The 27,922-nt window shown below is 40.6% G+C and overlaps 1 protein-coding gene across 1 annotated transcript in view; it reads left to right on the forward strand.

Moving 5' to 3' along the window:
* The window catches only part of LOC121168042 (WD repeat and FYVE domain-containing protein 2), a 159,053-nt gene that overhangs the window by 44,301 nt on the left and 86,830 nt on the right, over nucleotides 1-27,922 (forward strand). Inside the window, exon 2 of the mRNA XM_040997808.1 lies at nucleotides 27,109-27,176. Within this exon, the coding sequence (XP_040853742.1) occupies nucleotides 27,109-27,176 (68 nt within the window). The remainder of the gene's footprint in view (nucleotides 1-27,108; nucleotides 27,177-27,922) is intronic.

The raw sequence follows: 27,922 nt of genomic DNA on the forward strand, positions 1-27,922 counted from the left end.
GCCTGATCTACCCTGTTCCATTACCCTGTACACATTTGCCAGCTGTTGGAGCTACTTTTCCCAGCTTGTCCGACCCCCAGGTCTGGACCACATGTTCACCAGCAGGAGCTATGACTCGCCAGGGGAGTTTCCCAAGTTCTTCCACTTAATCCACTCCCAGACCCAGTTCTCATACATGCCATTGGGTTTAGGCCAGTGCCCGGTACAGTCTGGCCTTCCATTTGGCCTTGCATGAGCTGGTGAATGTTGCAGCCAGCCCACCCCACACCCTAATCAGGATGCACAATCGGGTGCTGCTGCCCTGACCAGTCCAGACTATTGGGGATTCCTTTACTTGTGATTGATGGCAGGCTCCTAGGTCACACCTAGCTTAGCCCATCACCACCCCAACTCTTAAGATAACCAGTGGGGCTAGAATTTCCACAGGGTTTGGCCCACACATCCCTCACAGAATTTACCCCCGGTTATGGTTCTTGAGTGCTAGTTAATGTAATGGCCCTGCTTAATGTGACCCTTCTCCTGATCCATCATCATGTCAGGTAACATGATATAATTCTGCAGGACAAGCCCCAAGCCATAGCTTCTGCATGGACTGGTATTTGGTGGTCAGCATTGTTCAGTGATTACAAGTTTTACAAAGGAAGAGTTACTGCCAATGGGAATCTTTACGAATGCTTCACGTCCTAGAAGCACAATGGGTTCAACCTGGAGCTAACTAAGCAGCGACTCAAAGAACCAAAACCCCAGAGCTCCCTGGCCGGGCAGCCAGCAGGCGGAGCCTGGCACCAAATGGCACACTGGCCACCTGGGGACAGCTCACCATGTGCACATGGTGGCTGTCATCTGGGATCCAGATGTGAAACGCCACGTCCTGAGACCCATTGCTGGAAGTTTAAACTCCGAGGCCCAAGGTCGCACCCCTCCCAAATCCCATTCACCACCCACTGAAATCGGCTGGTGGGTCCCGGACCTGCCAAGTCACGGAGACCTCCCCCCCTTGGTGTACTCACCCCGAAGGGAGCAGCCCCCGGAGCTCAGGCAGGCCCGGGGACAGCTCACCACGTGCACATGGTGGTCGTCTGGGATCCAGGCATGAGACGCCTGTCCTGAGACCCACCCGCTGATAGCATTTCATCTGGGTCTGTTCCCAGGAGTGGGAATGCTAGATTATATGATAAATATATTTCTAGATCTCGGAGGAATCTCCATACTGTCTTCCATAATGATTGTACTAGCTTACATTTTCACTTAATGAATTAGGGCGTCTTTCCCCTACATGCTCAACAGCATTTGTTGTTTTCTGATTTCTGTAGGATAGCCATTCATCTGGGGATGAGTGAAACCTCTTTGTGGTTTTTATTTGCATTTCCCTAATGACTGGGAGCCTGCATATTTTTATGTGACTCTGAGAATTTCTTACCTGCTTGGCATGAGACTTACTTTTATCTTTTTTTTTTTAATTTTACTGAATTTTTTCGAGTATTTTAAGCTTGTTGGGTCCTTTTTTTTTAGTTTACCATAATGTTTGCAGTGCTTTCTTCCTTCTTGTACGCTTTTGAGCAACTACTATGTACCTGTCCTATTTGCACACATTGCCTCATTTGGTTACCCCAGAAGATGGGCAGGCTTTGCTCTTTGACTCCGTTCATAGGGGTAAATGGGAATGTTCGATCTTATGTTTAACATCTTGTGTTAGGTTTTCAAATTATTATGCTGTCTTGTTTATTTTTCCTTGAGTTTTGCTTATTTATCAGGTTTCCTTTTTCTTGACCCTATGACCTGGAAATTAGAATATTTGCTCCTTTCCTGAGCCTTCCCCCAGCTTGTCTGTCATTGGAGCAGCATGTGTGGAATTTGCGTAAGTTGGGAGTACTTCAGTGCCTTCTTCAACATTAAGCTCCTCTAGGTGTCCTTTCTGAATACCAGTATTTCAAACCCGTTAGCATGTTGTTTCGACCCCTCTAGTTTTATTAGTTTTATTGTTCACTGACATTTCCTCCAAACTTCTCTCCTGTCTATACTACTGTGTATCTTCTACTTTCTTGATTCCTTTGTTTGAATTTTTGCTAGTTTATTGTATATCTTCCCTTCCTTGAGAATATTTTTTTCCAAGCAGAAGTTGAAGGTATGTTTAGCCCATCTACGTCTTTTTATATTTCTCCTGCTTTATATTAGTGGTAATTACAGCATTGATTATTTGGCTAGGTTTTCATTTCTTTGCCCTGAGTCTTGCCTTCAGTGTTCTGCAAGTCTTTTTTTTTTTCATTTTTTTCTTTTCCTTTCTTTTTCTTTTTTTTTTCTTTCTCTTTTTTTTTTGTTTAGCACTTAGTATGGTAGATGAGACAGCTGATTTCCATCTCGTTTGTATTCCTTTTTAATATTGGTGGAGGTCTAGATAGCAATCGGACTTTCTTCTTTCTGACATTAAGAAATTCTCCTGGGATATGTGGATCTCTTAGGGTGAATTTTGCCAAGCTCAGGGTTAATAATTTCAGTGTGAAAAACTCAATATGTTCTGTTTTTTCCCCCTACTATTTACTTAGGTATTTCCCTTAATTATTATTTATTCCCATTTTATTTACTCTTTATGCAACTAGTATTACAGACTTCTATATTTAAATATATTCTGTGGAATCTGTGCTGAAGTTTACTTGTAACTTTATTAAAAGGTGTTAACACATCAGAGTGTTTGGATTCAAGTCTCTGCTCTACTTCTGATCCACCTGTCTCCTGATGTGTACCCTGGGAGGTAGCAGGTGATAGCTCAAGCACTTGGGTCTCCGCCACCCATTTGGGAGGTGCAGAGTGAGTGCCTGTTCTAATTCCAGCCCCCTGACTGTAGTCCTAGCCCTGGCCCGAGCCAGTGTGGGATTGAACCAGAAGATGGGAGCTCTTGCTCTGTCTGCTTTTTTATCTTTCTCTGCCTTGCAAATAAAAGTATGTGGGTATTCATTTGGAAGCCTGCCTCACAGCACACACTGTCTGGCCCCTGACTCTTCTACCTTCCGCCATAGATGATACAGCAGGAAGGCCACTGCCAGATGGTTTTGGTCTTGACTTCTCCGTCTCCAAGAATGTGAACCAGTAAGGTTCCATTCATTTATAAATACTGTCTTTAGCTTTCTGTCACAGCCACACACGATGAACTGCCGAGGTGAACATGTGTGATCTTTTGGATCTCTCATGTAAGTGCTATCTTTTTCAGGTTCATGTTTCTCATGATTTCCTTTGTGTTTTCTTGGATTTTGTTATTTCCCTTTGCATTCCAGATTTCATTGATCATGTTTTCTCTAGCTTCTTTAGTAACCAGTCGACATTTCACGGACTTTGAGCTATACCACCAGTTTTGCTTTTTTACTTTCCCATACTATTTCCTATTGCCCCTTCTCGCCTTACTTAACAGTAATATTTTTTTGAGCTTTATTTATTTTTATTAGAAAGTCAGATAACAGAAAGAGGGAGAGACAGAGGGGGAGATTTTCCATCCACTGATTCAGTCCCCCAGTGGCTGCAATGGCCGGAGCCACGCGGATCCGAAGCCAGAAGCCCAGAGCCTCCTCTGGGTCTCCCATGTGGGTGCAGGGTCCCAAGACTTTGAACCATCCTCAACTGCTTTCCCAGGCCACAAGCAGGGAGCTGGGTGGGAAGCAGGGCTGCTGGAATTAGAAGCAGCACCCATATGGGATCCTGGTGCATGCAAGGCAAGGACGTTAGCCACTAGGCTACCGCGCCAGCCCCTCTTTTAAAATATTAAGTCCTTTTATTTATTTATTTATTTATTTATTTATTTATTTATAGTTTACTAGCTTCTCTCCATCTCACAAGTGAGGTCTAATTTATTCAACATTGATAGCTGAAATATGCTTTGTCAGAGATTGTGTAAGACATTGTCCATTTAGTTCTTTCTATTTTAGGCCCAAAGGGGGAAAGAGAGTAGGAATTTTCGTTGGCAACTCAGAGCTCTAATGTTCTGTGGGGTCAGGACAGAGCTGTAGGCAGCAGGAGGCAGATGCAGGACAGAATTCACCTTTGTTCAGGAACAGTGTCCCTTTTGTGCCTGCAGTGGCCACTTGAGGCTTGCAGAGTTGCCTGGCATTAACATCCAAGCCAAAGTAGCAGCACAGCTGGTGCTCCAGCGCTGGGCTGCTCCAGTTCAGGAACTGGTGGGAGGCTCTGAGACTTCGCTCCTGTGTGTAGAATGGGCTGAGTCCTGGCTTTGCTGCTGCTTGGCTTGATACCATTGATCATCTTGTCCAACCACTGAACACCAGGTTAACCATGTGGCTGCTTCTACAGAAATTTCTTAATGGTTTAAGATACTTTGTAGGGTGTTTGGCTCTCAAGAATGGATGAGTGGCAGCAATTTTATTGCTGACGTTCTGGGAACTCTGCTGAGTGGGCTCTCCACTCACTGTTCTCTTTTTGCCAACAATTTTCCGCTGACTAAGGCTTCAGTTTCAATGATGTGGCATCCAGTAAGTGGTCAGTTAATTTGGAGAATTTTCTGTATCATATTAGTTGGGTCAATTTAGAAAAAATGATGAGGGAAGAGAGGTATATATGATCTCTCAGATATTCATAGATACTTCTTTAAACCATCTGAGATGTATTTTTATAAATTTATAAATGATGTAATTAGTTGGAATAATCATGGTGTTCTCCATGCTTTGTAACTTGTCTTTCTGTTACATGTACGATATTTTTAGTATGCTGATTAGCATATATACTTGGATCCATGTTGTTGTCTGCAGTTAGTTTTATCCCATTGGTACGTTCTACTTAATCCATGCCATTGGAGTCTTCTGTGGTAGTAGAGATTGGCTGTTAACAGAATGGGCTGGAGACAGGCTGTTGGGTTTGAATTCTGATTCCTTCTAATTCCTACTTCATCACCTGTTTCTTCCTCACCTTCTCTAAAATGGATGTAGTGATAATGCTAATGTGTAAGAGAATTGTGAAAATTGAGCCATAATTTTCAAGTGAAGTTTTCAAATTAAGACTGAGCTTGCCACAATATATTGAAAGGGTTCAATGAATGTTAGCTATTGTATTTTAAAATCTACTGGAACATGCTGTTTGTTGCAGTGGATAAGACATCAGTTAGGATGCTGGTATCTGGTATCACGGCATCTAAACTATTTTCAGTGGTTCAAGTCCCCAGCTGAACTCTGCATTGATTCTAGCTTTTTGCCACTACTTACCATGGGAGGCAGCAGCTCATGGCTCAAGTACTAGGATCCCTGCCATGAACTTAGATTGTGTTAATATTTCCTAGGTTTAACTAGCCCTGGCACAGCCCTGCTTATTGTAAACATCTGAGGATTTACTCCGTATATAGAACCTTTTTCTGACTGTAACATTAAAATTAATCATTTTTACAAACACATTTACTTTATTTTTGTTAGAAAGTAAGATATACAGAGAGGAGGAGAGACAGAGAGGAAGATCTTCCATCCGAGGATTCACTCCCTAAGTGGGTGCAGCGGCCAGAGCTGCGCCGATCTGAAACTAGGAGCCCAGAGCCTCCTCTAGGTCTCCCATGCAGGTGCAGGGTCACAAGGTTTTGGACTGTCCTCGACTACTTTCCCAGGCTACAAGAAGAGAACTGGATGAGAAGTGTGGCTGCCAGGATTAGAACTCGCACCCCAGGGCATGCAGGGCGAGGACTTGAGCTACTAGGCTACCTTGCTGGGCCCAATCAGTGATTTTTAAACGTACAATAAGATATACTGCCTCAAACAGCTTAGCATAGGCAGCTTTTTGTTTTTGTGAATTTTTTTTGTTTTTGTTTTTCACTTCTTTTATTATTATCATTTTATGATACAGTTCCATAGGCCCTGGGATTTCCCTTATCCCTTCCCCAATTTCCTCCTCCCTCACTGAGTTCCCTTATATCATTACTATAGTATAGTTCTTCATAAACAGTCATATGTCCATCACTGTGGGCATGGACAATGGCAGAGAGTCCAGCATCCATTGTCAAGATATAGTAAACAGTAAACAGCTCCAATGGGAGTCCATCTTTGGAAGTAGAAATGCATACTGCATTGTATCCTCACATCTGGATATGACAGTCTCCATTACACAGTTACTATACATCCCCTTAAATGAAAAGCCACAGTATAAAACCAACAACAGGAAGAAAAATAGAAATTTACAATGCTATGAAGTTAAATAACATGCCGCTAGATGTGATAATCTCTATTAAGCCAGTACTATACATCCTCTTAAATGAAAAGCCACAAAACAAAACAAATAACAGAAAAAAAAATACAATACCATAAAGTTAAATAACATGCCACTGAGTGACTAATGTGTCGCTGAAGAAATGAAAAAGAAATCCAAGAACCATCTTGAAAAAAATGATGCTATTCCATGATCTGTGAATCATTGAAGAATTTAATCAGAAAAAGTTATTTGAAGAGATGAAACTAACAAAAAAAATTAAAATCCGTGAGATATATTTTCCACTCATCTTTGTTGGTTCCCACTAATCTATGATGTTTCATTGATAAGTTTAAGATGTTTATATTCAGGGTTAATACAAAGAGGTGGCAGTTTGGTTCTGTCTTTTTAGCAATGGGTTGTTCGTTGATTTAGTCTTTTGTTGTTATTTTACTGGGATGTTCTTCACATTTGTCTTTGGTTTTGGTGGGTGCTATTTCTTTTCTCTGTTAAGAGAAGATCTTGAAGTATCATTTGTAGGGCAGGTTTGGAAGAAGCATATTCTTTTTTTTTTTTTAAAGATTTATTTATTTATTGGAAAGTCAAATATACAGAGAGGAGGAGAGACAGAGAGGAAGATCTTCCGCCCAAGTGAACGCAATGGCCGATGCTGTGCCAATCCGGAGCCAGGAGTCAGGAACCTCTTCCAGGTCTCCCACACAGGTGCAGGATCCCAAAGCATTGGGCCGTCCTCAACTGCTTTCCCAGGCCACAAGCAGGGAGCTGGAAGGGAAGTGGAGCTGCCGGGATTAGAACCAGCACCCACATGGGATCCTGGAGCATTCAAGGCGAGGACTTTAGCTGTTAGGCCACCGCACCAGGCCCTGTTCTTCATTTCTGATATATCAGCTTTCACTTGATTCATTTCCAGTGTGACATATTCCTTGAATTCCTTAAATGTCTGCTTAACATATTTCTTGTTGTTGACACGAAGTTTTAGAACAAGTGTTTTGAATTCTGTATCTCCATTTCTTGATATCTTCCTCAGTTAACTGTGAAGTTGGCAAAGGCTTTTGCTCCTTTGCAGGGGAGTCTTCAGTAATATTCATTTTGCCTCTGTCTCTTCTTTTGCTCTTGGTCATTGTATTTCTGGTTAGCAGATTCTTCTCTTTGGGGCAGGTTTCTAAACTGTGTCACCCATAGGTCTTCAGTTCGATTTTACTTATTGTAGTTGGTACACTGCTCTTTGTTTGTAGTCACTTGTGCCACTTCCTCCAGTGAGTTCCTGGTCTGGATTCTTGTATTAGATTTCCTCCATGGTCTCAGTAGCCCCAGCTCCTGGCTCACCAGTCTGTACCTCCTGTGATTCTGTGCTGAGGCTGCACCATCGTCTGTACAACCTTTCTCCCACTTCTGGTTGGAGCAGGTCCCAGGGTTAGGGAGACACCAGGAGTCCTATATAGCTAGGTTGTTGTTGGTGTTGATCTTGCTGAACCTTGTTGGCCATTAGGTCTGAGGGTCACATGGACATATTTTGTCCTGTCATAGTCAGTATTATTTTCCTGTGAGACCAGTGCAATGCACTGAACTCAGTGAGTTCTTGCCAGGTCAGTGTGTGCAGCTCAACTGTTGTTCCTGTGGTCTTAAATTATTTGCCACACTGTAAGAAATGTCACCTGATGTACCACTCATGGAGCTGTTGGTCTGCTGGCCGTCAGGTCTCAGGGTTACCTAGATCTATCTTGAGTGGAACCTATAGGATGCCACATTGCTGCAGTTCACTGAGTCAGAAATGAGTTCACTCCCAGCTTAGTGCATGCACAGTACTGCCCATAGCCCTTTCCTCCTTAAACAAAATGGTGCCCAAATGCCTCCTGGAACAAACTGGGTTATGAAATCCACCCTATTCCCGCACCACATGTCTGGGACCTGGTGTTCTGTCTCTGCTCAAGGTCAAATCAAACAGACCAGCAGGGTGGACAGTTCTTTGCTGGGTTCACCTCCTGAGCTCCTGGTAGACGTCCCTATTCACATGGTTGCTGGTGGAGTTCAAATTGTAGTTCTCTGAATGCCACTGTGGTATCAGTCACTGCAACACCACACTGTTGTGTCTGCTGCTTTTTTTTTTTTTTAAAGATTTATTTTATTTTTTTGGAAAGTGGGAAACTGGTTGGGGCTTTTCTCTTAATATCCCCGTTTACCTCAGATACATGAAGGAAACAATATGGAACTAATAGTCTTATCCACTTTCCTATGGCCCTTGAACCTTTTTATCCAAATTAAGTATGTAAAGGTGTCAAAATAAAAAAATTTTTTTTAAAGATTTATTTATTTTTATTGGAAAGTCAGATATACATAGTGGAGGAGAGACAGAGAGGAAGATCTTCTGTCTGATGATTCACTCCCCAAGTGGCTGCATGGCTGGAGCCACATGGATCTGAAGCCAGGAGCCAGGAACCTCCTCCAGGTCTCACACGCAGGTGCTGGGTCCCAAGGCCTTGTGCTGTCCTTGACTGCAGGATGCTGGATGGGAAGCAGGACTGCCAGGATTGGAACTGGTGCCCATGTGGAATCCTGGCACATTCCAGGCGAGGACTTGAGCTGCTAGGCCACCACGCCAGGCCCCATGTCTGCTCCTTCTTGTGTCTCCTATACTTGGAGATAAAATAACTTTACTGGAGCTTGGGTAATTTTTATATCAAAAACTCTGCATTGTTCAAAGCAGTCAGGGACATTATGGTTGGATTAAGTGGCTTTTATGCACACTGACAATTCTGGGTTCTTAAGTAGAGGGTAGGGCAGTATGCAGAAAAGTCCTAGAAGGAAGAATTGGGAAATGAATTATAGAATGATCTTTACTGCTTATTCCACGTGGAGAAGAACAGCAGCTTTATCTAATTGACAGAAATTCAGAGCAGCATGTTTTTGTCTCTTGTAATGTGAGACACTTTCCTGTAGCCCTGAAACCTTTGTGCCCTAATTAACTGTGTGAAGATTGTCAAAAAATAAAGAAAAAAATGTGAAAAAGAAAAAATGGCATAAATTACAAGTGATCAAATTCAGATCTAGCTTCTGTATTGCGCAAGGTGTGCTAAATGCCTACGAGCCATTTTCCTTGGATTGCTGTCATTGTTTTGTACATAATGCAAGCTTTTTCCTGAAGTTCCTCCATTCTCACCTCTTATCCTCCTCGTCTGATTTATTCCTCTGTGAACATTCAAAATTCAGAAAGGTTTTGTGGTACAGATTGAGCATCCCTAATCCAAAAATGCGAAATCTGTAATGCTCCAAACTTGAATATGTTAAGTGTTAAACCTGAAGTCAGGGTGGAAAATTCCATATCTGATTTAATGTGCCTAGTCACAGTCAACACACAAGTGCGCCAAAAATATTGTCTGAAATTACCTTCAGGCTATGTGTAAGGTACATATTTTTATGAAATATAAATTAGTTTCTTGTTTGGATTTCTGTCCTTTCCCCCAAGATCCCTCACTTATCTACAAATATTGCAAAATCTGTAAATAAAAAACCAAAACCCCCAAATCGTAAATCTGAAGTACTTTTGGTTCCAAGTATTTTGGATTAGGGACATTTGGCCTGCACAACCCAGGCTTTGGACTCCTACTGTGTGGGAGTAGCTCCTGGTTCTTCCTCTCTCTGGAAGGGGATCACAGGCAAGTCAGTGTTTTTACTTCTGAAATAGAAATGAAAACACAATGTCCTTCCTAAAACTTCTGTGAGGTTTAAATATTGCAAGGCAAAAAACCACAGTGTGTCTCGTGTAACAAATCTTAAAGATATTGTTACTCTTTTATTTAACTTTCTCAATTAACGGAAAAAGAGGTCAAGGGTTTTCTTTGACCATACTACCACTGCTACCCATTTGTCCTCTTTGTTTATATGCATTTACACAGGGAGAAAGGGAGAGAGAGAAATAGATCCTTTAACGACTGTTTGGCTTTCCAACCAGACACACCAACTGGGGTTGGCCAGGCTGAAGCCAAGAGTCCCGAATTCCATTAGGGTTTCCCATGTAGGTGGTAGGGGACCAAGCACCTGGGCCTTCTTTGTTGGTTTCCTAGGCACCTTGGCAGGGAGCTGGATGGAATGGAGAAGCCAGAACTAGGACTGATGCTCACAGGGAATGCTACTGTCTCAGGAGCCTAATGCCAGGCCTCGCACACATATATATATATGTTTGTAAACATGTTTTAGACTACAAAAATTCCCATTATAATTGATTTTAGCTGTCATAGTTATGGTTAATTAAATGTTATCAAAATAGACCTTCGGGTTATAGTCAATATAACTTGGAATGTGCAACCTACTATCGAGGGCAATGAGGGAATTGACCTTGACTTATGTGGGCAGGATGAAAAACACTTTTTTTTTTGCTTTGAGGTAAGAAAAGTCTCTTTACTCATGGAAAGCACAATCATTGCAGCAATTTTCCCAGGGTCTGTTAATTGAAAGTGATCACAAGACTTCACAAAGTGTATTTACCTAAGGCTAATAAAGACAAAGCATACAATACAGGAGGAAAAAAAGCACAGGCAAACATCTGAGCACGTCCGCTCTCATTTGCACAGAATGCTCTTTGTCTCTGGGTCACTAGCGTCATGCTATATGTGAGATAACTTGGCCTACACAAATAAATTGGTGCACTAGAGCCAAATCTAGAGAAAGTTCCACATGTATATGGTTAATTGATTTTTATAAAATTTATTTTATTTTATTTATTTGAAAGGCAGAGTGAAAAATAGGTACCATTCCCCAAGTGCCTGCAACAGCCAGTGTTACAGTTAGGCCAGATGAAGCCAAGAACCAGGAAGTCAATCCAGATTGTCTCCATATGCATATCAGAGACCCAGATTCTTGAGTCGTAACTGTTGCCTCCTAGGATACATGTTAGCAGGAAGTTGAAGTGGAAAGCAGGTGTGGATTCCATCCCAGACACTAATATGAAATGCGAGTGCCCCAAGTGTTTCTTAACTACTGTGCCAAATGCTGGCCCCTAATCAAGTGACTTTTAACAGAAGAGTACAATGCAGTATGCATCTCTGCTTCCAGATCAAAGATGGACTCCCAGTGAAACTGTTAACTATATCTTGACAATAGGATGCTGGACTCTCTGCCATTGTCTATGCCCGCAATGATGGACATATGACTGTTTATGAAGAACTATATTATAGTAATAATGTAGGGGAACTCATTGGGGTGAGAGGGAAGGGAAAATCCCAGGGCCTATGCAACTGTATCATAAAATGATAATAATAAATTAAAAAGAAATTTAAAAAAAAGAGTAAAGGCAAGTCAGTGGAGAAATTATAATTTTTTTTCCAAGAAGTGGTGGGCAAATTATTTTATATGTTTCAGTTAAAAATGAACCTCATTCTCTATTTTATTCTATGTACAAAAAATGAACACAAAACAGACTCAATGAAAATCTAAACTCATGAAACTTGCAGAACCATAGGACATAATGCCTATGACCAGACTATTTTGTAACAATATCCCTAGGTTATTCTTAGGCACTTGAAAATTTGAGGTAGACTTGTCCTGTAAGGTGACTGCTAAGGGGTATGCTAGTTATGTACATGACAAGGGCGGATGAAGGAGGGACAGATGCTACCTCTGAGAGCCAGCCTGTGCTGCAACAAAGAGGTATGATGAGTTAGGGGTAGTGATTTTGTTGAGCAAGATGATGCAAAAGTTGTGTAGTAAAATTAAAAAAGGGCAATGCAATGAACTTTTTATTTTTGAAATTAGCTTTATAAAATCTTTAAAATTGTAATACCAATCTATCTAAAGCTTTATAAAATGAAAGTGCTGGCAGATTTTATTTTTGTTTGAAAATCATTCTGGGTAAATAAAAAGTTGGCAACCCTATGTTTAACTCACCACTCTTGCAGTTGTTTTTGTAGCCGTTGTTTTTCATGACCTATGAAATCCAGAAGTTTGACCAAAAAAAAAGAATAGCTGAGATTATGAGGTCAGCCAGTATTGGGAAATTGGAGTTTCATTTAGGTCTAAAAAGGCAGACAGAGGCCAGATCCTGGAGGGCTTGGTGGACCATAAAGTTGGACTTGATCCTCAAATTTTTGAAAGTTGTGACATATTGTATTTATATTTTGTTTGGGAAAAAAGAGAGAGAGAGAAGCAGGGAAAGAGCTGAGAAAGAAAGAGAGTTCCCATATTGCCTGCAGTGGTCTAACCTAGAGAGAATGAGAGAGAGAGATTGAGAGAGAGAAAGGAAAATTTCCCTCATGCCTGCAGTGCCCTGGCTTGGACCAGGCCAAGGCCAAGAAATGGGACCTCAGCTGAGGTCGCATGTAGGCAACAAAGAGCCAACCACTTGAACTGTCACTGCTGCCTCCTCCCAGGGTCTGGATTGGCAGGAAGCTGGAATTGGAAGCAAAGTGAAACTCAGCCTGTGGGACTCTGGCATGGGCTGTGGATGCCAGTCTGTGTCGTCATTGCTAGACCAGAAGCCTTCCTGCGCTTTAAAATGTTTTAAATTGATTTTACTTATTTGAGAGGCAGAGAGGGAGAGGGAGGAGGAAGAAGGAAGAAGGGGTGGAGAGACAGAGCGAGAGAGAGGGAAAGAGAGAGAGAATACAAATCTGCGTTTTAGAGAGGGCACTTGGGCTGCTGAGGGAAACGGGGATCAGAAAAGGATGAACTAGGAGTCAGGAGGCAGCTGAGGGACTGAGACATCAGGAATTGTGAACTAAGGCAGCTGGAGGACTTATTTGCATTAAGGAGGTAGATTTGACAGGACTGAGTCTATTGGAAGGCAGAGGTAACTTTACATTATTTAAACTATCCTCTGGCTTTAAATTTTGCCGAATTTAGTATGCCCAAGTAAATGCGAGTCCGTGCATTTCTCAGAGCTCCTAAATGGATTGACTTAAATGACTGTAGAGCAAAGTGGTTGAACTTCTGTGCAGTGCACTCCCTCAAAGACAAAGAGAAACTCATTCAAATGAGATCGCAGAGTTAATCCATCTTCACACATAAGCACCCATTCATGAAAAGCTATGCTGTGGGAGTCAGAAAATGCTGATTTCATTCATTTTATTACATATAGAACGCCTTGGGAGAAGCTGGCTGTTGAAAATCTTGGGCGAACTGCTAAGTTTTTCACTTTTATTTTTATAGAGCTTAACTTGATTCTGATGAGTATTATGTTGTGCAATAATTTACATACATACCATGCCTGTTTGATGGTCCTTGGAGGAATGGGACTGTGTGGCTTGTCAATCTTAGTTCAAGAATCTTAACAAATCTGAGAATTGTTTTGCAATTTGATGAATTCTTGAAGAGAATTTAACAAATAATTAGATTGTTGTTACTGCTTTTATCCTACTTTACCCACAAAAACATTAATAAATGTTGACTAGTAAGCAGAAGGTTCTGTTTCCCCAGCTTCTTTGTTCATTTAGTGAGCTTACTTGCAGGCTTATCTATTGGCGGTTTAAAATCAAGGTGGTCAAGACATAGTGAATTATTTCCAGCAATAGATTTTTCCCCAGCCAACGTAGAAATAAAATTTGCTTTTGTATGTTGCTCTCTTCCTTTTTACACCATGCTCCTGTGATATATTGATACACAATTAGCTAGAAATTATGGGAAAGGAAGAAAAATTGATGCAGTTTTGATTTATGGGATTTATTAACACCAGTGAGTATATATTCTGTTTCTCCAAGACCCATAGGAAATAAGGTTGATTATAGGGTGGGTGGAATGTTTGTATACTGTGGTTTTTCAAGATAACATGAGATTTTTTAAGTTACTCATTCTAAATCAGCACTTAATATCAAGCACAATTCTAGAGAACAGTAGCTACTGTTTCCTGTTTATTTGATTTGGCAAAATTTAGATGTAATATCATTTATCTTTTTTATTTTCCTATTTTATATCTCCCTTGTGCTACCAGAAAGCATGTCACAAACACTTAAAAAAATGTGTGAGCGTTGTGGTTAGTTGCTTTTTACAATAGGCAGATTGTAAAGGTGTTTATGTTTTTCACCTAAAGAATCAATACTTGACTTTTTGATGGGTAGAGGGGTTCTGGAAATAATATGGATTATTTAGTATGAAATCAGAATTATTTTATGCCATTTCGTGTTTTCTGGTAGTGTTAACTCCCTGGATGTTAAAGCATTTTCATCCACTAAGCTAACTTTAAAGAAGCCCTTATGTTTTTGTTTCCTTTATCATTGATATATGCTGTCCTATTTATACAGAGAATATTTTGACATGGGAGCTTTAAAATAGCTTCCACACAAAATTATTCCAATATTTTATACAATTTCTTAACATTTGGACACATGGGATAATTAACTTAAACTGTTAAACCATAACTGAGACTATCCAAGATTGTCCATTTCCTAGAGTCCAGAATTTATTTTGTTAATTAACTTTTAAAACATTAATCTTAATTTTAATTACAATTTGTTACTTAGGAACAAGAGTCTGGGGTGTCTTTTAGATTCTCTCTGCCAAGATCTGAGTCTTTTCTTTTATAAGAATACTTGAAAAAGTTCATGGAAAATCAAATTAAAAGGTGAATTTATTTTGGAACAAAATAATTTGAAATACAGGCATATTTAGGATCTTTTATAAAAAATCATGGGGAATACATATTATGAAAAAACTATGCATAGATTTCCATTTTGAAGTACATTCATGTTTTCCATGCCATGCTCAGTGTGTCATTAAAATGGGTACTTACGGCCCAGCATGATAGCATAATGGCTAAGGTCCTCACCTTGAATGTGTTAGAATCCCATATGGGCGCCGGTTCTAATCCAGGCAGCTCCACTTCCCATCCAGCTCCCTGCTTGTGGGCTGGGGAAGCAATCGAGGACGGCTGAAAGCCTTGGGACCCTGCACCCACATGGGAGACCCGGAAAGAGGTTCCTGGCTCCTGGCTTCGGATCGGCGCAGCACCGGCTGTTGCAGCTACTTGGGGAGTGAATCTTCGGATGGAAGATCTTCCTCTCTGTCTCTCCTCCTCTGTACATCTGCCTTTCCAATAGAATAAATAAATCTTTAAAAAAAAAATAATAAAACGGGTACTTGGTATTTCCAGGATTCAACAGAAACTCATGTTTAACACTTGAGTTGAAACTATTAAAAGCTTTCTTACTATCTGAAGACTTGGAAGAGGGTGGAGTGGAGGGTCTACAGATTCTTTCAAGTATCTTGCCATGTTTAAAAATAGTGACAAAAATCACGTTTCCTGTCTTACCTGGTACTTTGATGGTTTTAATGCAGAAGGTCTTTGGGGTATCTGTTTTGTCTCACTGCTGAAAGTCAGCAATGTTTTCCATTTTCTCTCTTGAGCAGGTAGTTTGACTTTATGAACGCTTTCCTTTTCTTCTAAAATATGAGTTTGAAGTGTCTGTTGCCACGTGCTTCTGTTATAAAGATGCCTCTCCAGAACAGAAAGTTGTAGCTGCCTTTGGCTCCTCCTTCACTTGATCTTGTTTGGAAAACTAACAGGTTCCTTCCTTGCCACTCCCGTGTTCACATAGGTTGGTTACCACAGGAGGCACCCAACTGGTCTTGCAGCCTTTCCTCTTTCTCTTGCCTAATCCAAGTTAGTCACTGCTATTAAAGTAATCTTTTGAAAACACATTTTTTCCTTATGTAATCTTACCCATCTGCACCTGGTTCTGAGACTGTGTTCTTTCTTTCATAGGGTAAATTCCTCCAAACCCTGAATTCCTGTTAAATATGATTGCCATGTAGGTACTGCTCTGTGCTGCTGGAGTGGGCAGGTGAATTCCTTTTCACATTTTCCTCCAACATGTCTGTTTACTGATTTGATCTGTCCAAAACCAGCTTTGAATTGGTGTTGCTTTGGTAACTTCATGAAAACTACGGTTTTGGAGAGATAGACATTCTGATGTTTAATTTTTTTTTTGCATGTGGTAAACTATATATGTCAGAGTTTAACATGTTAAGTTTGCAGTTTAGTGGCATTAAGGATAGTTCCAGTGTTGTGCTGACATCACCACTGTCCATTTCAGCAGCTTTTGTTATCTCAGACAGAAAACTGTTTCCATTAAACGGTGATGTTCCATTTTCTCTCCTGCCAGCTCTGGTGTTTTTAAGGTGACTGTCCTAGAAATGAGTAGTTAATCTAGCTACAGAATCAGAACAGTGCAACCAGGGCATCCTCTGAAGCACTGTTCCTTCATTTTAATATTATATTAGGTCCCTACTGAGCATGTGTCACGTACCTGCCCCTGTGGCAGGCTGTAAGAATACATACAGTGTTGAGTAGTCACACACAGTCCATGCTCTCCCACTGTGTATGGAGCCAAGAACAATATTTTAATCTGTACTGTTCCCCTAATCATGCAGATTCCTCTTACTCAGTGAGGTGATGAATACTTTCCTATTGTTACATTAGACTGGGAGTGTAGTATTTATGCTCACGTTTCTTTGCCTGAGAAGTAGATGCCATCACTGACTCTGCCTACCAGGGCCCTGTCCAGCCTCTGTGGTCCCTGCATTGCTGTGTCCAACACCTCCTTGGGAGTCCTCCTCTCCATTGTGCCCAGATGGGGTCTTTCTCTTTTCTTTTTTCTTCCTTTCTATTATGTACTTATATAACCTTTTAAAGTTCCTGTTCTGTGCATGCAATTGAAAATCAAAGTATTGTATTTCCTTCTCTCTGTATATCTGCCTTTCTGATAAAAAATAAAATAAAATAAAGGATAAAAATATTCCAAGATAAGAATGTTAAAAGTCCTCAGGGAATTCATTCATCTTCTCATGCCTGGGAGGGTGCCCTTGTGTTCTGGAATTGGCCACTCATGTGGCTTGTCCTGGCATAGGCCTGAACAAGGTGCAGTGTGATCTTGAATTTTATTTTGCCTGAGCAGTCCCAAAGATCTCACAGGGGAGCCAAGTGTAAAAGGGAAAGTGGATGTTCATGTAACACCATCAAAAGGGAGGGAGATTGGGAAGTATAGAACTCCGAACTAGCCAGTGATGGGAATGATTAAGCATTAGCCAGTAACAGTGAAATTAGCAAGAAAGCACAATACACTAAAACAAGTCTACCAGGCAGGAACACTCTTTACAAACACAAAATAGTACTTAGTATTAATCATACTACTCAGGTTTAGGGCTGTGTGTAGGGTGTCTGGCTCTGCAGGCTCCTGCAGATAAAAACAATTATTGGCATTTTGTGTTTGCTTAAGTCTAATTTCTCATCTGATATTTTGGTCTATTTAATCTGTGAGACTTCATTCTATAGATTTTAAAAGCACTGAAAATATTGTCACTTGACTGTCATTTTTTCCCTAAGATTCTAAACCGTGAAGGCTTTTACAGCCTTTGCAATAAGAGAAATGACCCAGCTGATTAGAATGCAGAGAGAAGATGGCTGCAATAAATACATCTCATGGCTGCCATTGACTGCAGAGGATCAGAGCTAATGTTCGCAAAGCCAGAACGTCATTCACAGCCCAGTATGTTGAAATGTGAAAGGGCCACACCTTTTCTTCAGCCTGTTGCTGGGTTACTACAACAATAAGAAGAAAAAAAAAAAAAAACAAAGAGAGAAAAAGAAATCCAGGTGTCTGTATTTCAACAGACTTGTTCATTCTCTCATTCTCTTGTGACAGGACCCAGTACTGCTAGGAACTCAGCTGCTTGGCAGTTAGAAGCAAGGCTGGACAGCACCCAGCTCGAGCCCCTGCAGGGTAACCCTCCCCTGCCCTAACTCACCGGAACTTTCCACACAACAGCCTCTGTCTGTGGAGGAACCCCAGATGCCAGAGATATACAGGATGTTGTGATTTGGTTCATTTACTGTGCAGTGGGTCTTGAGAAAGTTCATGAGAAATTCATATGATGAAAAAAAGGATGTGTGGATTTGAAGCATTTCTTTGCACCAAAATAAACTTAAGTTTTCCACCCACTTTTTGTACACACTTTAAAAAAAATAATTGTATGTTATCCGAATGCAATTATTGGGAACCTGATAGTTTATTCTTGTTGCAAGTAGAAAAATCTAATCATTAAGAAATAAGCGTTTGCAAAAATTCTTTCAGATACGATTTCTAAGAATTTCCACAACATTCTGTGCATCAGACTTTTTGGGTTTTAAACAGGTCACTGAGAAAACTACAAAAAAAAAAAAATGGGCTGACGTCCTGTTACCTCGAGTTTCTCCGTTAGTTTCCAGATCACTGGGAACTGCCTTCTCTCTTTTTGTATGGCTGTTGCAGTGTGTAATCTATTAGAAAATTATTTCCTGGATAGCCAGGGTCTTGAAAAAACAGTGATATTCATTCACCCACTCACTCTCTCACCCCGTTACTTCAGTGGTGGCAAAAATAACAATTGTCCCCTGGGAAAAGGAGCTCATCACTATGGTAACTATGAAGGTTGCATCATTCCAGGGCACATTTTTAAAAGCCTGGATTTCAACATGGGTAGACACCCCATCTTATTTTATTCAGTAACTTAGCAACCTGTGGGATAGTGTTTGTCGCTACCCCAATCTTCCCTTTCCTCTCAGAAAAGTGACCTGTATAGATAGGATTTTGTTGTTGGTATGTTTTTACTGTGAATTCAGTTCAATTCTTAGGAATGTTTTTGAGGACTTTATTTTTCGAGACAAAAATCAGGACACATTTTGTGTGTGAGAAGGAAAGAGCTATATTTCCGGAACCTCTTTGGTAACCTACTCTACGTTCCTCACAGATGTTTTCTTTCTACACTAGATGTTGATGTTTCTCAGGGTATTGCTGTGGGCCCGCTTTCCATCTTCTACACTGATTGTACCATTTACGTGCTGTGACTCTCAAACCCGCATTTTAGGTTCATTCTCTTCACCAATTCCAATGCTTTGTAGCCTGCTTTGTCCATGTCTTAGTCTGTTTTCTGTAACTCAACATACCCAAGACAGAATAATTTATAAAGACTATTTTGGCTCATAGTTCTACAGACTGGGAAGGTTAAGATCATGACCCTGTGTATGCCTGGCATCCAGTGAGGCATCAGCCTCCCCCGCCTACAGCTTCTTCCCCTCTGCCCGCTCCCCACCATCTGTGGGCCAGGGTGCCAAGCCCTGGCTCACTGTTTCCCACCTTCTCGATCCATCTCAAAAAACAAATAAACAAGCAAGCAAAAAACCCAAGACTGCGCAAATAACTATGCTGGCACACTGGTATATTTAACACAAATTTGGCATTAACCAAGCCCAGGATGCCTGACAGCTACTGACTGCTTTTGTCCCAACAGTGTTAACACTTGCCTAGGTCACCGAGGCAGTTGCCCACAGCTGAGGGCAACATGTATCATATTTTAGAGAAATGGAGCAAATGAGGCTCCTCAGGTCTCCCTCTTCTTATAAAGCCACTAATACCTTCATGTGGCACCCACACCCAGGACTTTGTTTCACCCCAATTGCCTCCCAAATACCGCTAACATATAAACTTGCAGCTAAGTTTTTAGCACTTGAGCCTTGGGGGCGATTCACTGGAACCATAGCAGTCTGCAGATGCAGCAGGTTCCATGTGAACTCAGCATTACCCTCCACAAAAATCAGATGGCACCACCATTCACACGGCAGCCCACACCCAGTGTGTCTGTAAGCCCAGGTGTTCTTCAGAACACTCTAAAATCTGTTATCTTCTCTCTCTTAGATCCTTCTCTTTCCTTGCCTGGTATATTGCCTACATCCTCCAAACTGGTTACTTGAGAGTAACCAGGATTTTTTTTTTTCCTAGGTTTCCCCCAAGCTGGTTTCTTGGCTTATCCTCAGTGGTTCTCAGTTGTCCTCAAAGTAAAATCCAGAATCTCTGTCCTGGACTCCAAGGCCCTTGGGTAGCTTCCACACTTCTCTGTGTGGACTGTTTCTCACTGCTCCTGCTGCTCTTGGCTCGCAGGGCCGCTGGGTGGCCCCTGCTAGCAGCATGCTCCTTCTGCCTCTCCACTCCACTCTCTGCTGGTTGTTCATCTGTTTATCAAATATCTTATCATCTGTCTTTCCTAAAAGGTTTTCTCTGACCCAAGGCTCCAACAGCATGGATGTCTCCTTATTTTAACAGAAACAGGTTCAACTCCCCAAATGGTCACAGTGGCTGGGACTGGGCCAGGCCAAAGCTAGGAGCCCAGAACTTTATCTGGTCTTCTGCATGGGTAGCAGGGCACCATTCTCTTGGCCCATCTCTTTTGTCACCTTTCCAGGCACATTAGTAGGGAGCTGTATACAAAGCAAAGGAGCAGAACTTGAACTGGTACCCCAGTATGGGATGCCAGCATTGCCAAGTGGCAGCTTAACCTACTACACTACGGAGTCCATGCAAATTATGTTCTTTTCAAAATAGTCCAGCTTTTGAACTTTGAGGATCACCCTGTTTTATTTTTGAGATGAGCATTGTCTCTTTCCCAGCTCTCCCAGTGTCTTCTTTCCTAACTCCTGGGAGCCTAAGGGAGAGGAAGAGGTAGGGGAGAGTGGATAGTGCAACGCAGCTGGCCCTACTGGACTCCTGCAAATCTGAGGGATGGGGCCGGAGGGGGGTGGTCACTTTTCCTTCATCAGGCATACATTTTTTTTTCCCCTAACACGCTAACCTCTAGTGGCTTAAATGTAACTTTTTTTTTAAGGTCTATTTATTTATTTGATAGGCAGAGTTACAGAGAGGAGAGAGAATCTTCCACCTGCTGGTTCAATCATCAAATGGGTGCATTGGCCAAGACTGGGCCAATCCAAAGCCAGAAGCCAGGAGCTTCATCCAGGTCTCCCTCGTGGATGCAGGAGCATAAGTTCTTGGACCATCTTTGTCTGATTTTCCATGATTATATCTTCAGGATGCTGGATTGCAAGGGGAGCAGACAAGATGAACCGGCACCCATATCAGATGCCAGTGTGGCAGACAACAGTCGAACCCGCTGAGGCACAGTGCTGGCTCCTTAAGTGTGACTCTTCAGTTGTTCAGTCAATTTTTTTCAAGAAAAAGGTTTTCATGTTAAGAGCTTTTTAAATGGCTTTTCAAATGTGGTTTAAGAGACGTTAAAACTTCTAGGCTTTATAGAGTGGGATTTACATTTATTTGAGAAACCCCTAACCAAACAAATTGCACATTTTATCCCATGGATGTAATATTCTTGTTTCATTTGTATTAAATATTTGCTTGTTTGTTTGAAAGGCAGAGCAACAAAGAGTGAGAGATTTCCCATGTGCAGACTCCTTTCGATGACCACACCAGCCAGCTCTAGGCCAGGCTGAAGCCAAAAGCCAGGAGCTCCATCTGGTTCTCCTGCACGAGCAGCAAGAGCCCAGGCACCTAATCACCCTCTGCTGCTTCCCTGGGCACGTTAGCAGGAAGCTAAAGTTCAGAGGCGAAGTAGTAGGGGATTCCTTCGAAAGGACTCTCTGAAATGGGATGTAGACAGCATCGACAGTGACTTAACCTGCTCTACCGGAATGCTCGCCTCTTTTTCTTGTCCAAACTACTGCTTTGTCTCAGAAGTTTGGAGAACAGGTTTTTTTTTATACAATTTTATTTTTAGATATGAAAAGTTTATCAATGCCAAATACAAAGTGGTATGAGGAAGACAGTGTATTTAGACAACGTAGCCTTGTTAAACAGTGTACCGTAAGGATTAAATGTCTGTGTAAAGTATTTTGGCGGGTGTACTTAGAGTTAGAAACACAGCCAGAGCAAGCACTGGCAGGCTGGTTTGCTGTTTGGGATGTGGTTTGAGTCCTGGCACCCCTGGCTTTCTGTCCAGTTTCTTGCTGATATGCAGATGTTGGCTCAAGTCCTTGGGGCCCCTGCCATTCACATGGCATGTCCTGGCTTCACATTGCCCTAGCACTTTTGTTGTACACAGTTGGGGAGTGAATCAGCAGATGGAAGATCTCTTTGTCTTCATCTCTGTCACTGGGCCTTTCAAGATGAAAATAAATGTTTAAAAATTATTTTTTTTTAGAAAAAGCTCATTTCATTTTACCTTATATCTTTCAACTTTGCTTAATTTACTAATTTTAAAAGAGTTTTGGGGTGGATTTTTAAATATTAAATCATGTCATTGGAAATAGTTTTACTTCTTTCTAATTTGGATGCCTTTTAGGTCTTATGTTTGTCTAATTGCTCTGGCCAGAATTTCCAATGATGTTGACTAGCATGAGTGGAAATGAGCTTCCTTAGTCCTCATTTTAGCCTAAGTTTGATTGGTGTGACTTTTTTTTTTTTTATGAATGCCCTTTGCTTGTTGGCCAAGGCAATTGCTCTCTCCATCCTGCTCTCATCTTTATTTCCTTCCTTTTGCTGGGTGTGGATTGGTTTCCTTTTCTAGTTTTTTAAGCTGTAATGCTAGGTTAATGATTGGTGCTATTTTTCTTTGTTAAAAATTTGTTTTATTTCCATGACATTTGACAGAGAAGCAGAGTTTTTCCATCCACCGATTGAATTCCCGAAATGCCTAGATTATCCAAGGCGTTCAGTCCAGGTCCAAGCCTGGCACCTGGCACTGAACATGGGTCGATTTTAGGGACACAAATCCTTGAATCATCATTTATGCCTTTGTTTATTACAATTTATATATTTTTATCTGAGAGATTTACAGAAAGAGGGAGAGAGAGAGAGTGAAAGAGAAAGGTATCTTTCATTCACTGATTCACTCTCCAAATGACTGCGATGGCCAGGATCGAATATGAAGCCAGGAGCCTCCTCCAGGTCTCCCACATGTGTGCAGGGGCCTAAGAACGTGAGCCACATTTGCTGCCTCCCACTGGCACTCATTAGCAGGAAGTTGGGTCACAAGTACAAGAACTAAAACTTGGCCTAGCATTCTGATACGGCATGTGAGCATCCATCCCAGCAGAGACTTAGCAGCTGTGCCGATTGCCTGCACCAATCTTTTTTTACATAGGCATTTACAGCTATAAATTTCCTTCCAAAAACTGCTTTCTGTCCCTCACTAGTTTTGTATGTTTTTCTATTCTTAGAGCATTTCCTAATTTTCCTAGCAAATTGTTTTTTAAGAGTATGTTTTCTAAATTTGTGAATATTTGTGATTTCCCCCCCCCATCTTCCTTCTGTTGCTTTCAATTAATTTCATTTTGGTTGTAAAACATAGTTTGTATTACTTTAATCTTAAAATTTATAAAGGCTTATTTTACAGCCTAACATCTAATCTGTTCTAGAGAAGGTTCCATATGCACCTTGGAAGAGAATGTTGTCTGCTGCTGCTCAATAAATATATGTTAGATTTAATTTGTTTATAGTGTAACTCAAGCCAGAAGCCAGGAGCTTCTTCCAGGTATCCCATCTGGTTGCCAAGACCCAGAGATTTGGGCCAGCTACTGCTGCTTTCTGAGGCTATAGGCAGGAAGCTGGATCAGAAGTGGAGCAGCCAGTACTTGAACCGATGCCCATATATAATGCCAATACTGCAAGCACAAGATTATCCTGTCATGACACTTGCCAGCCTCATAGCTTCTCCATTTTAAAAGAGTAGTTTAGCCAATTACAGAACTCTTGAATGATATGCATTTTTATTTAAACATCCTAAATATTGTTTCTCACTGCTTCTGACCTCAAAGATTTGTAATGAGAAATTCACTCTTAATATTATTGCTGATCTGTTTTGTGTGAGTAAGATGCTTCTCTTTAGCTGTTTTCAATATTATGCTTTGGTTTTTGAGTTTGGTTATAATATATCTAGATATTAATCTCTGTGTTCATTATTGGAGTTTGTTGAGTTTCATGGACGTGTAGATTCATATTTTTATCAAACTTTCAAAGTTGTTGGCTTGGCAGGATGTCTCAATTAGCTGATCTTCCCCTTGCAAGCACCAGGATCCCGTACGGGTTATGATTTGTGTCTCGGCTATTCCACTTCATATCCAACTCCCTGCTTATGGCCTGGGAAGGCAGTCGAGGATGGCCTTGGGCCTTGGGATCTTGCACTCGCATGGAGACCTGCAGGAGGCTCCTAGCTTCTGGCTTTGGATCAGCCAGGCTCCATCCGTTGCAGCCCTTTAGGGAAGTGAACCAGAGGATGGAAGATCTTTCTCTTTTTCTCCTCTCTATAAATCTGCTTTTTCAATAAAAATAAATTTTAAAAAATTACAAAGTTGTTGCCTATTTTTCTTCAAATACTTTTCTGCATCTCTTTGTTTTTGTAATACTCTCATAGTTATTGGAACACTTAATGATGTTCTGAAAATACCTTAGATTTCCCCCTTTTTTTTTCTGTGATTAGCCATTCTCTCATCTGCCGAGAACTGGACTTTTAAAATATGTAATAGAATAACTCTGGAAATCAGATTCCCTCCCCTTGTTTCTAGAGATTGCTGTTCTCACTTATTGAATGCTATAATTGTGTATGGTTTTTTTTGATGACTTTCCCAAGTTGTTTTAGCAAAGACTTCATTCCTTGCTCTGTGTGATTACTGATGCCTCTGTGCTGATAGCTCTGAGGTCAACCAAGAGTTTTCTTAAATGCTGGAATCCAATAGGAGAAAAAAATTTTCCCTTTGATATTTTTGCTCAGGAAGCCCTTAGTCCTAGAATGCTGGGACAATGGCCAGTTTCTGTTCCAATCTCTTAGTAAACTGCCAGGCAAATCAAAACACACATCCCCAGATTATGGAGAGTAGAATTTTTACCCTGGTCCCAGCAAACCACTTCAGGAATACAAGCCACCATTTCTGCAGCTGGCTGTCCTGGGCCTGGGGCACAGTCAGTGGTAGGTAGGAAAGCTCCAATTCGCGGAAACACACCACTCTGTTTCCTTGATAAACACTCTTCCTGGGTACTGTGAATGGTCTGAAGTAGTTAATTTTGACCTATCGTTGGTTTGGTGGGGGGACTGATTCTTGCAGTGTTATACACTGGTGCTGCTATTATGAATTCTTTTTAAAATTTTTTTTATTTTATGATACAGTCCCAAAGGCTTTGGAATTTTCTATACTTCCTCCGTAAATCCCCTCCCCACCACTGATTTCCCCTGTATAATCCTTCATAAGCACTCACAAGTCCATCATTCTGCTATCTAAGCATATACTAACATTGCAGGTATGGATTCTTTTTTAAAAACTTATTTGTTTATGTAAAGTGGACACATTTTACTTATATCACAATGTAGATTCAGGAGCTTACCAGCACCCCCACCCTACTCCTGCTCCTGTCCTCATTTCCCACCCACATTCCGTCTTTAATTTCTTGCTTTTCCCCTGGTATTTACATTAGCATACTCTGATTTTAATTTGCAGTCACAGGTTTAACACAGTATTAGGTAAAGATATCAGTGCCTGGCAAGTAGACAATAATAATAACAGCAGAGAAAAACCAAGAGCAATAAAAATAAAATAAAAAACATACTGATCCTCTAGTATATAAAAAAGCTAATCAAACCCCATAATGTTACTCTCACTCCTATAGACTATGTAACTCTATTTATTAGTTATCACAGATTAGGGGAGACACATGATATTTATGAATTTTCATTTGAGTGCTCACTTTGGCAGCATAAATACTAAATGAATTCTAATTTGAGATAATAATATCAATATTCCAATGGTGAACTGGCATATATTGTCAAAGAATCTGTTTAAAAGGAAACATGCTGATATATATATATATATATACACATATATATGGAGATGGTTTATGTATAAAGTTTCTTCTTGTAGATGATTTACCATTATACCTATTCATCTCACAAATTAATATAGTTGACCAAGAAGATTAAATCTCACCTGTGTATACTACACCCACTATATTATAACTCATTGTTGTTTAGTGAAAATGATGTTTCTTTATTGTGCCTCTACTTGGAGGCACAATCCTTTTCCCACTGCGTATTTGTACGATACCTGCTTAGTCTCATGGGAGAAAATACCCAACACAGTTTAAAACTTGGTGCAGTATAATGACTTAAACAGTCTCCTTAGATAGAGTGTTCATCTCTCTCTGGAGAAGAACACTTAGTTTCTCAGCCTACTTTTTTCCTTTTTCTACTAGTATTATTATTTGGGATGGCTTACGGAGTTGGGGAAGATAGGTAGCCTCTATGATCACCTGGCAACAGTGCGAAGCTGACTATCTTCCTTGGTTTGAAGTTTGCTATTTCTTCTGGCCCAGAAAGTTCTGTGTTAACTTGTTAATGTGTTTTTCTTGTGCCATGGTAAATGTAGGTGATGTGATAGCTGGTGAAGCTCACGATTGCTTCTTTCTGGTTCGTCAGACTAATGATCTCCCTGGATATGACTTTTGGTGCTGCTCTCTCAGCTCTCCTGGGTACCTTGCTTCTATCCAATCTGGAGCGGCACTCACCACCTTTAATTCCAGAACTCAGTCCCATGATCTGCCTTCTAGCTCAGGAAATCAGAATATCAGAGTTTGCCATTGCTGACCTTGTTTGGAAAATGTGTGCCTCCATTTAATGGTCTGACTTCCAAGATTAGCTTTCCGTGTAATCATTCCTTTCATGTTAGATGCTGTATATTATTTCATTTGGTCTCCTTGCATTTCCTTTACTAGGAAAACATAATAATTTTCTAGGCAGGTTTGTGCTTCCAGCAGAACAAGACAAAGACAAAAGTCAGACATTTGAAAAGGCAAGACAATAATGAAAATAATAACTTCCAACATGCTTACAATTAAATGTGTATATATGTGTAGATGAGAGTGATTTCCAGAGAATCATATAATTCTAAATATGCAAAAGCTTTAAATTTAAGGAACACAGGCCTTTTGCAGGCATGTGCATGTATTTGTGGTTAATGTATTTACATCTATATATACATTTTAAAGAGGCATTTATATACATATATGGTTAACATATGTAGTTGAGACACAGTATGTATTTAATATGACAAGGTTTGGTTTCTGTGAATCAATATTTTCCCATGACTAAACATTATAATTTCCCACATTTCATTTTCTTCTATTGTAGGACAGTTCGTGTTTGGTTAAAGAGAGACAGTGGACAGTACTGGCCGAGCATATACCATGCCATGCCTTGTAAGTATCTGAATTCCTATGCTGCAACACTGACTATGCACCCCCACTCCCTTTCCTCCCCAGACTGCCTTCTCTGTATTTCCTTCTTGAGTTGGGAAGACTGTTAGGAATCTCATTATAATAAAAAGTACCGTATTAAATCATTTCAGATTTTCAAAGCTCTCACTATGTAAAGTAAGAAAATTGTTCTGAAATTGACTATATATTCATAGTTTTTGAATAAGATTAATGGAAGAAAGAGTACAGCACACAGATCCTCTGATTACAGCTGTCTCCCTCCTTTTCAACTTTTTGTTTAACTGTTTTATGAAGTACATCCTTAAACAACTCAAAAATTTTGTCCAGTGATTACATTTGTGAAGTAAATTTCTCCTTGCCTTATTGTTGTATCATTTATTCCAATTCAAGACCGCATAGACGATTCAGTTCTTAAAAGGGTTTGCTTAGGATTAAAACATTTTAATGAGAAGTGGATCTCACTGCTGCCAAGACCTTATCTTATGTATATGCCCCTGCACTGATAGACTTTCCAGCACACTGAAACAAAGACGAAGATGTGAGTGAGTGCAAGAAGTTTGACAGAAGCTTCCCTGCAGGTGGAGGAGTGCTGGCCACCTCCAAAATAAGAGATTTCTTTTTAATATAGTATTTTTATCTTTAAGATGAATGAAGTTGGGTGTGCTGTCCCATGTTTATTAAGTTCAAAAGAATTATTTAAATTCAGTGTCAGTTGTATTCACAATTCC

This window comes from Ochotona curzoniae, unplaced genomic scaffold, assembly GCF_017591425.1.
Source record: "Ochotona curzoniae isolate NIBS_2020 unplaced genomic scaffold, NIBS_Ocur_1.0 patch47, whole genome shotgun sequence".
NCBI lineage: Eukaryota > Metazoa > Chordata > Mammalia > Lagomorpha > Ochotonidae > Ochotona > Ochotona curzoniae.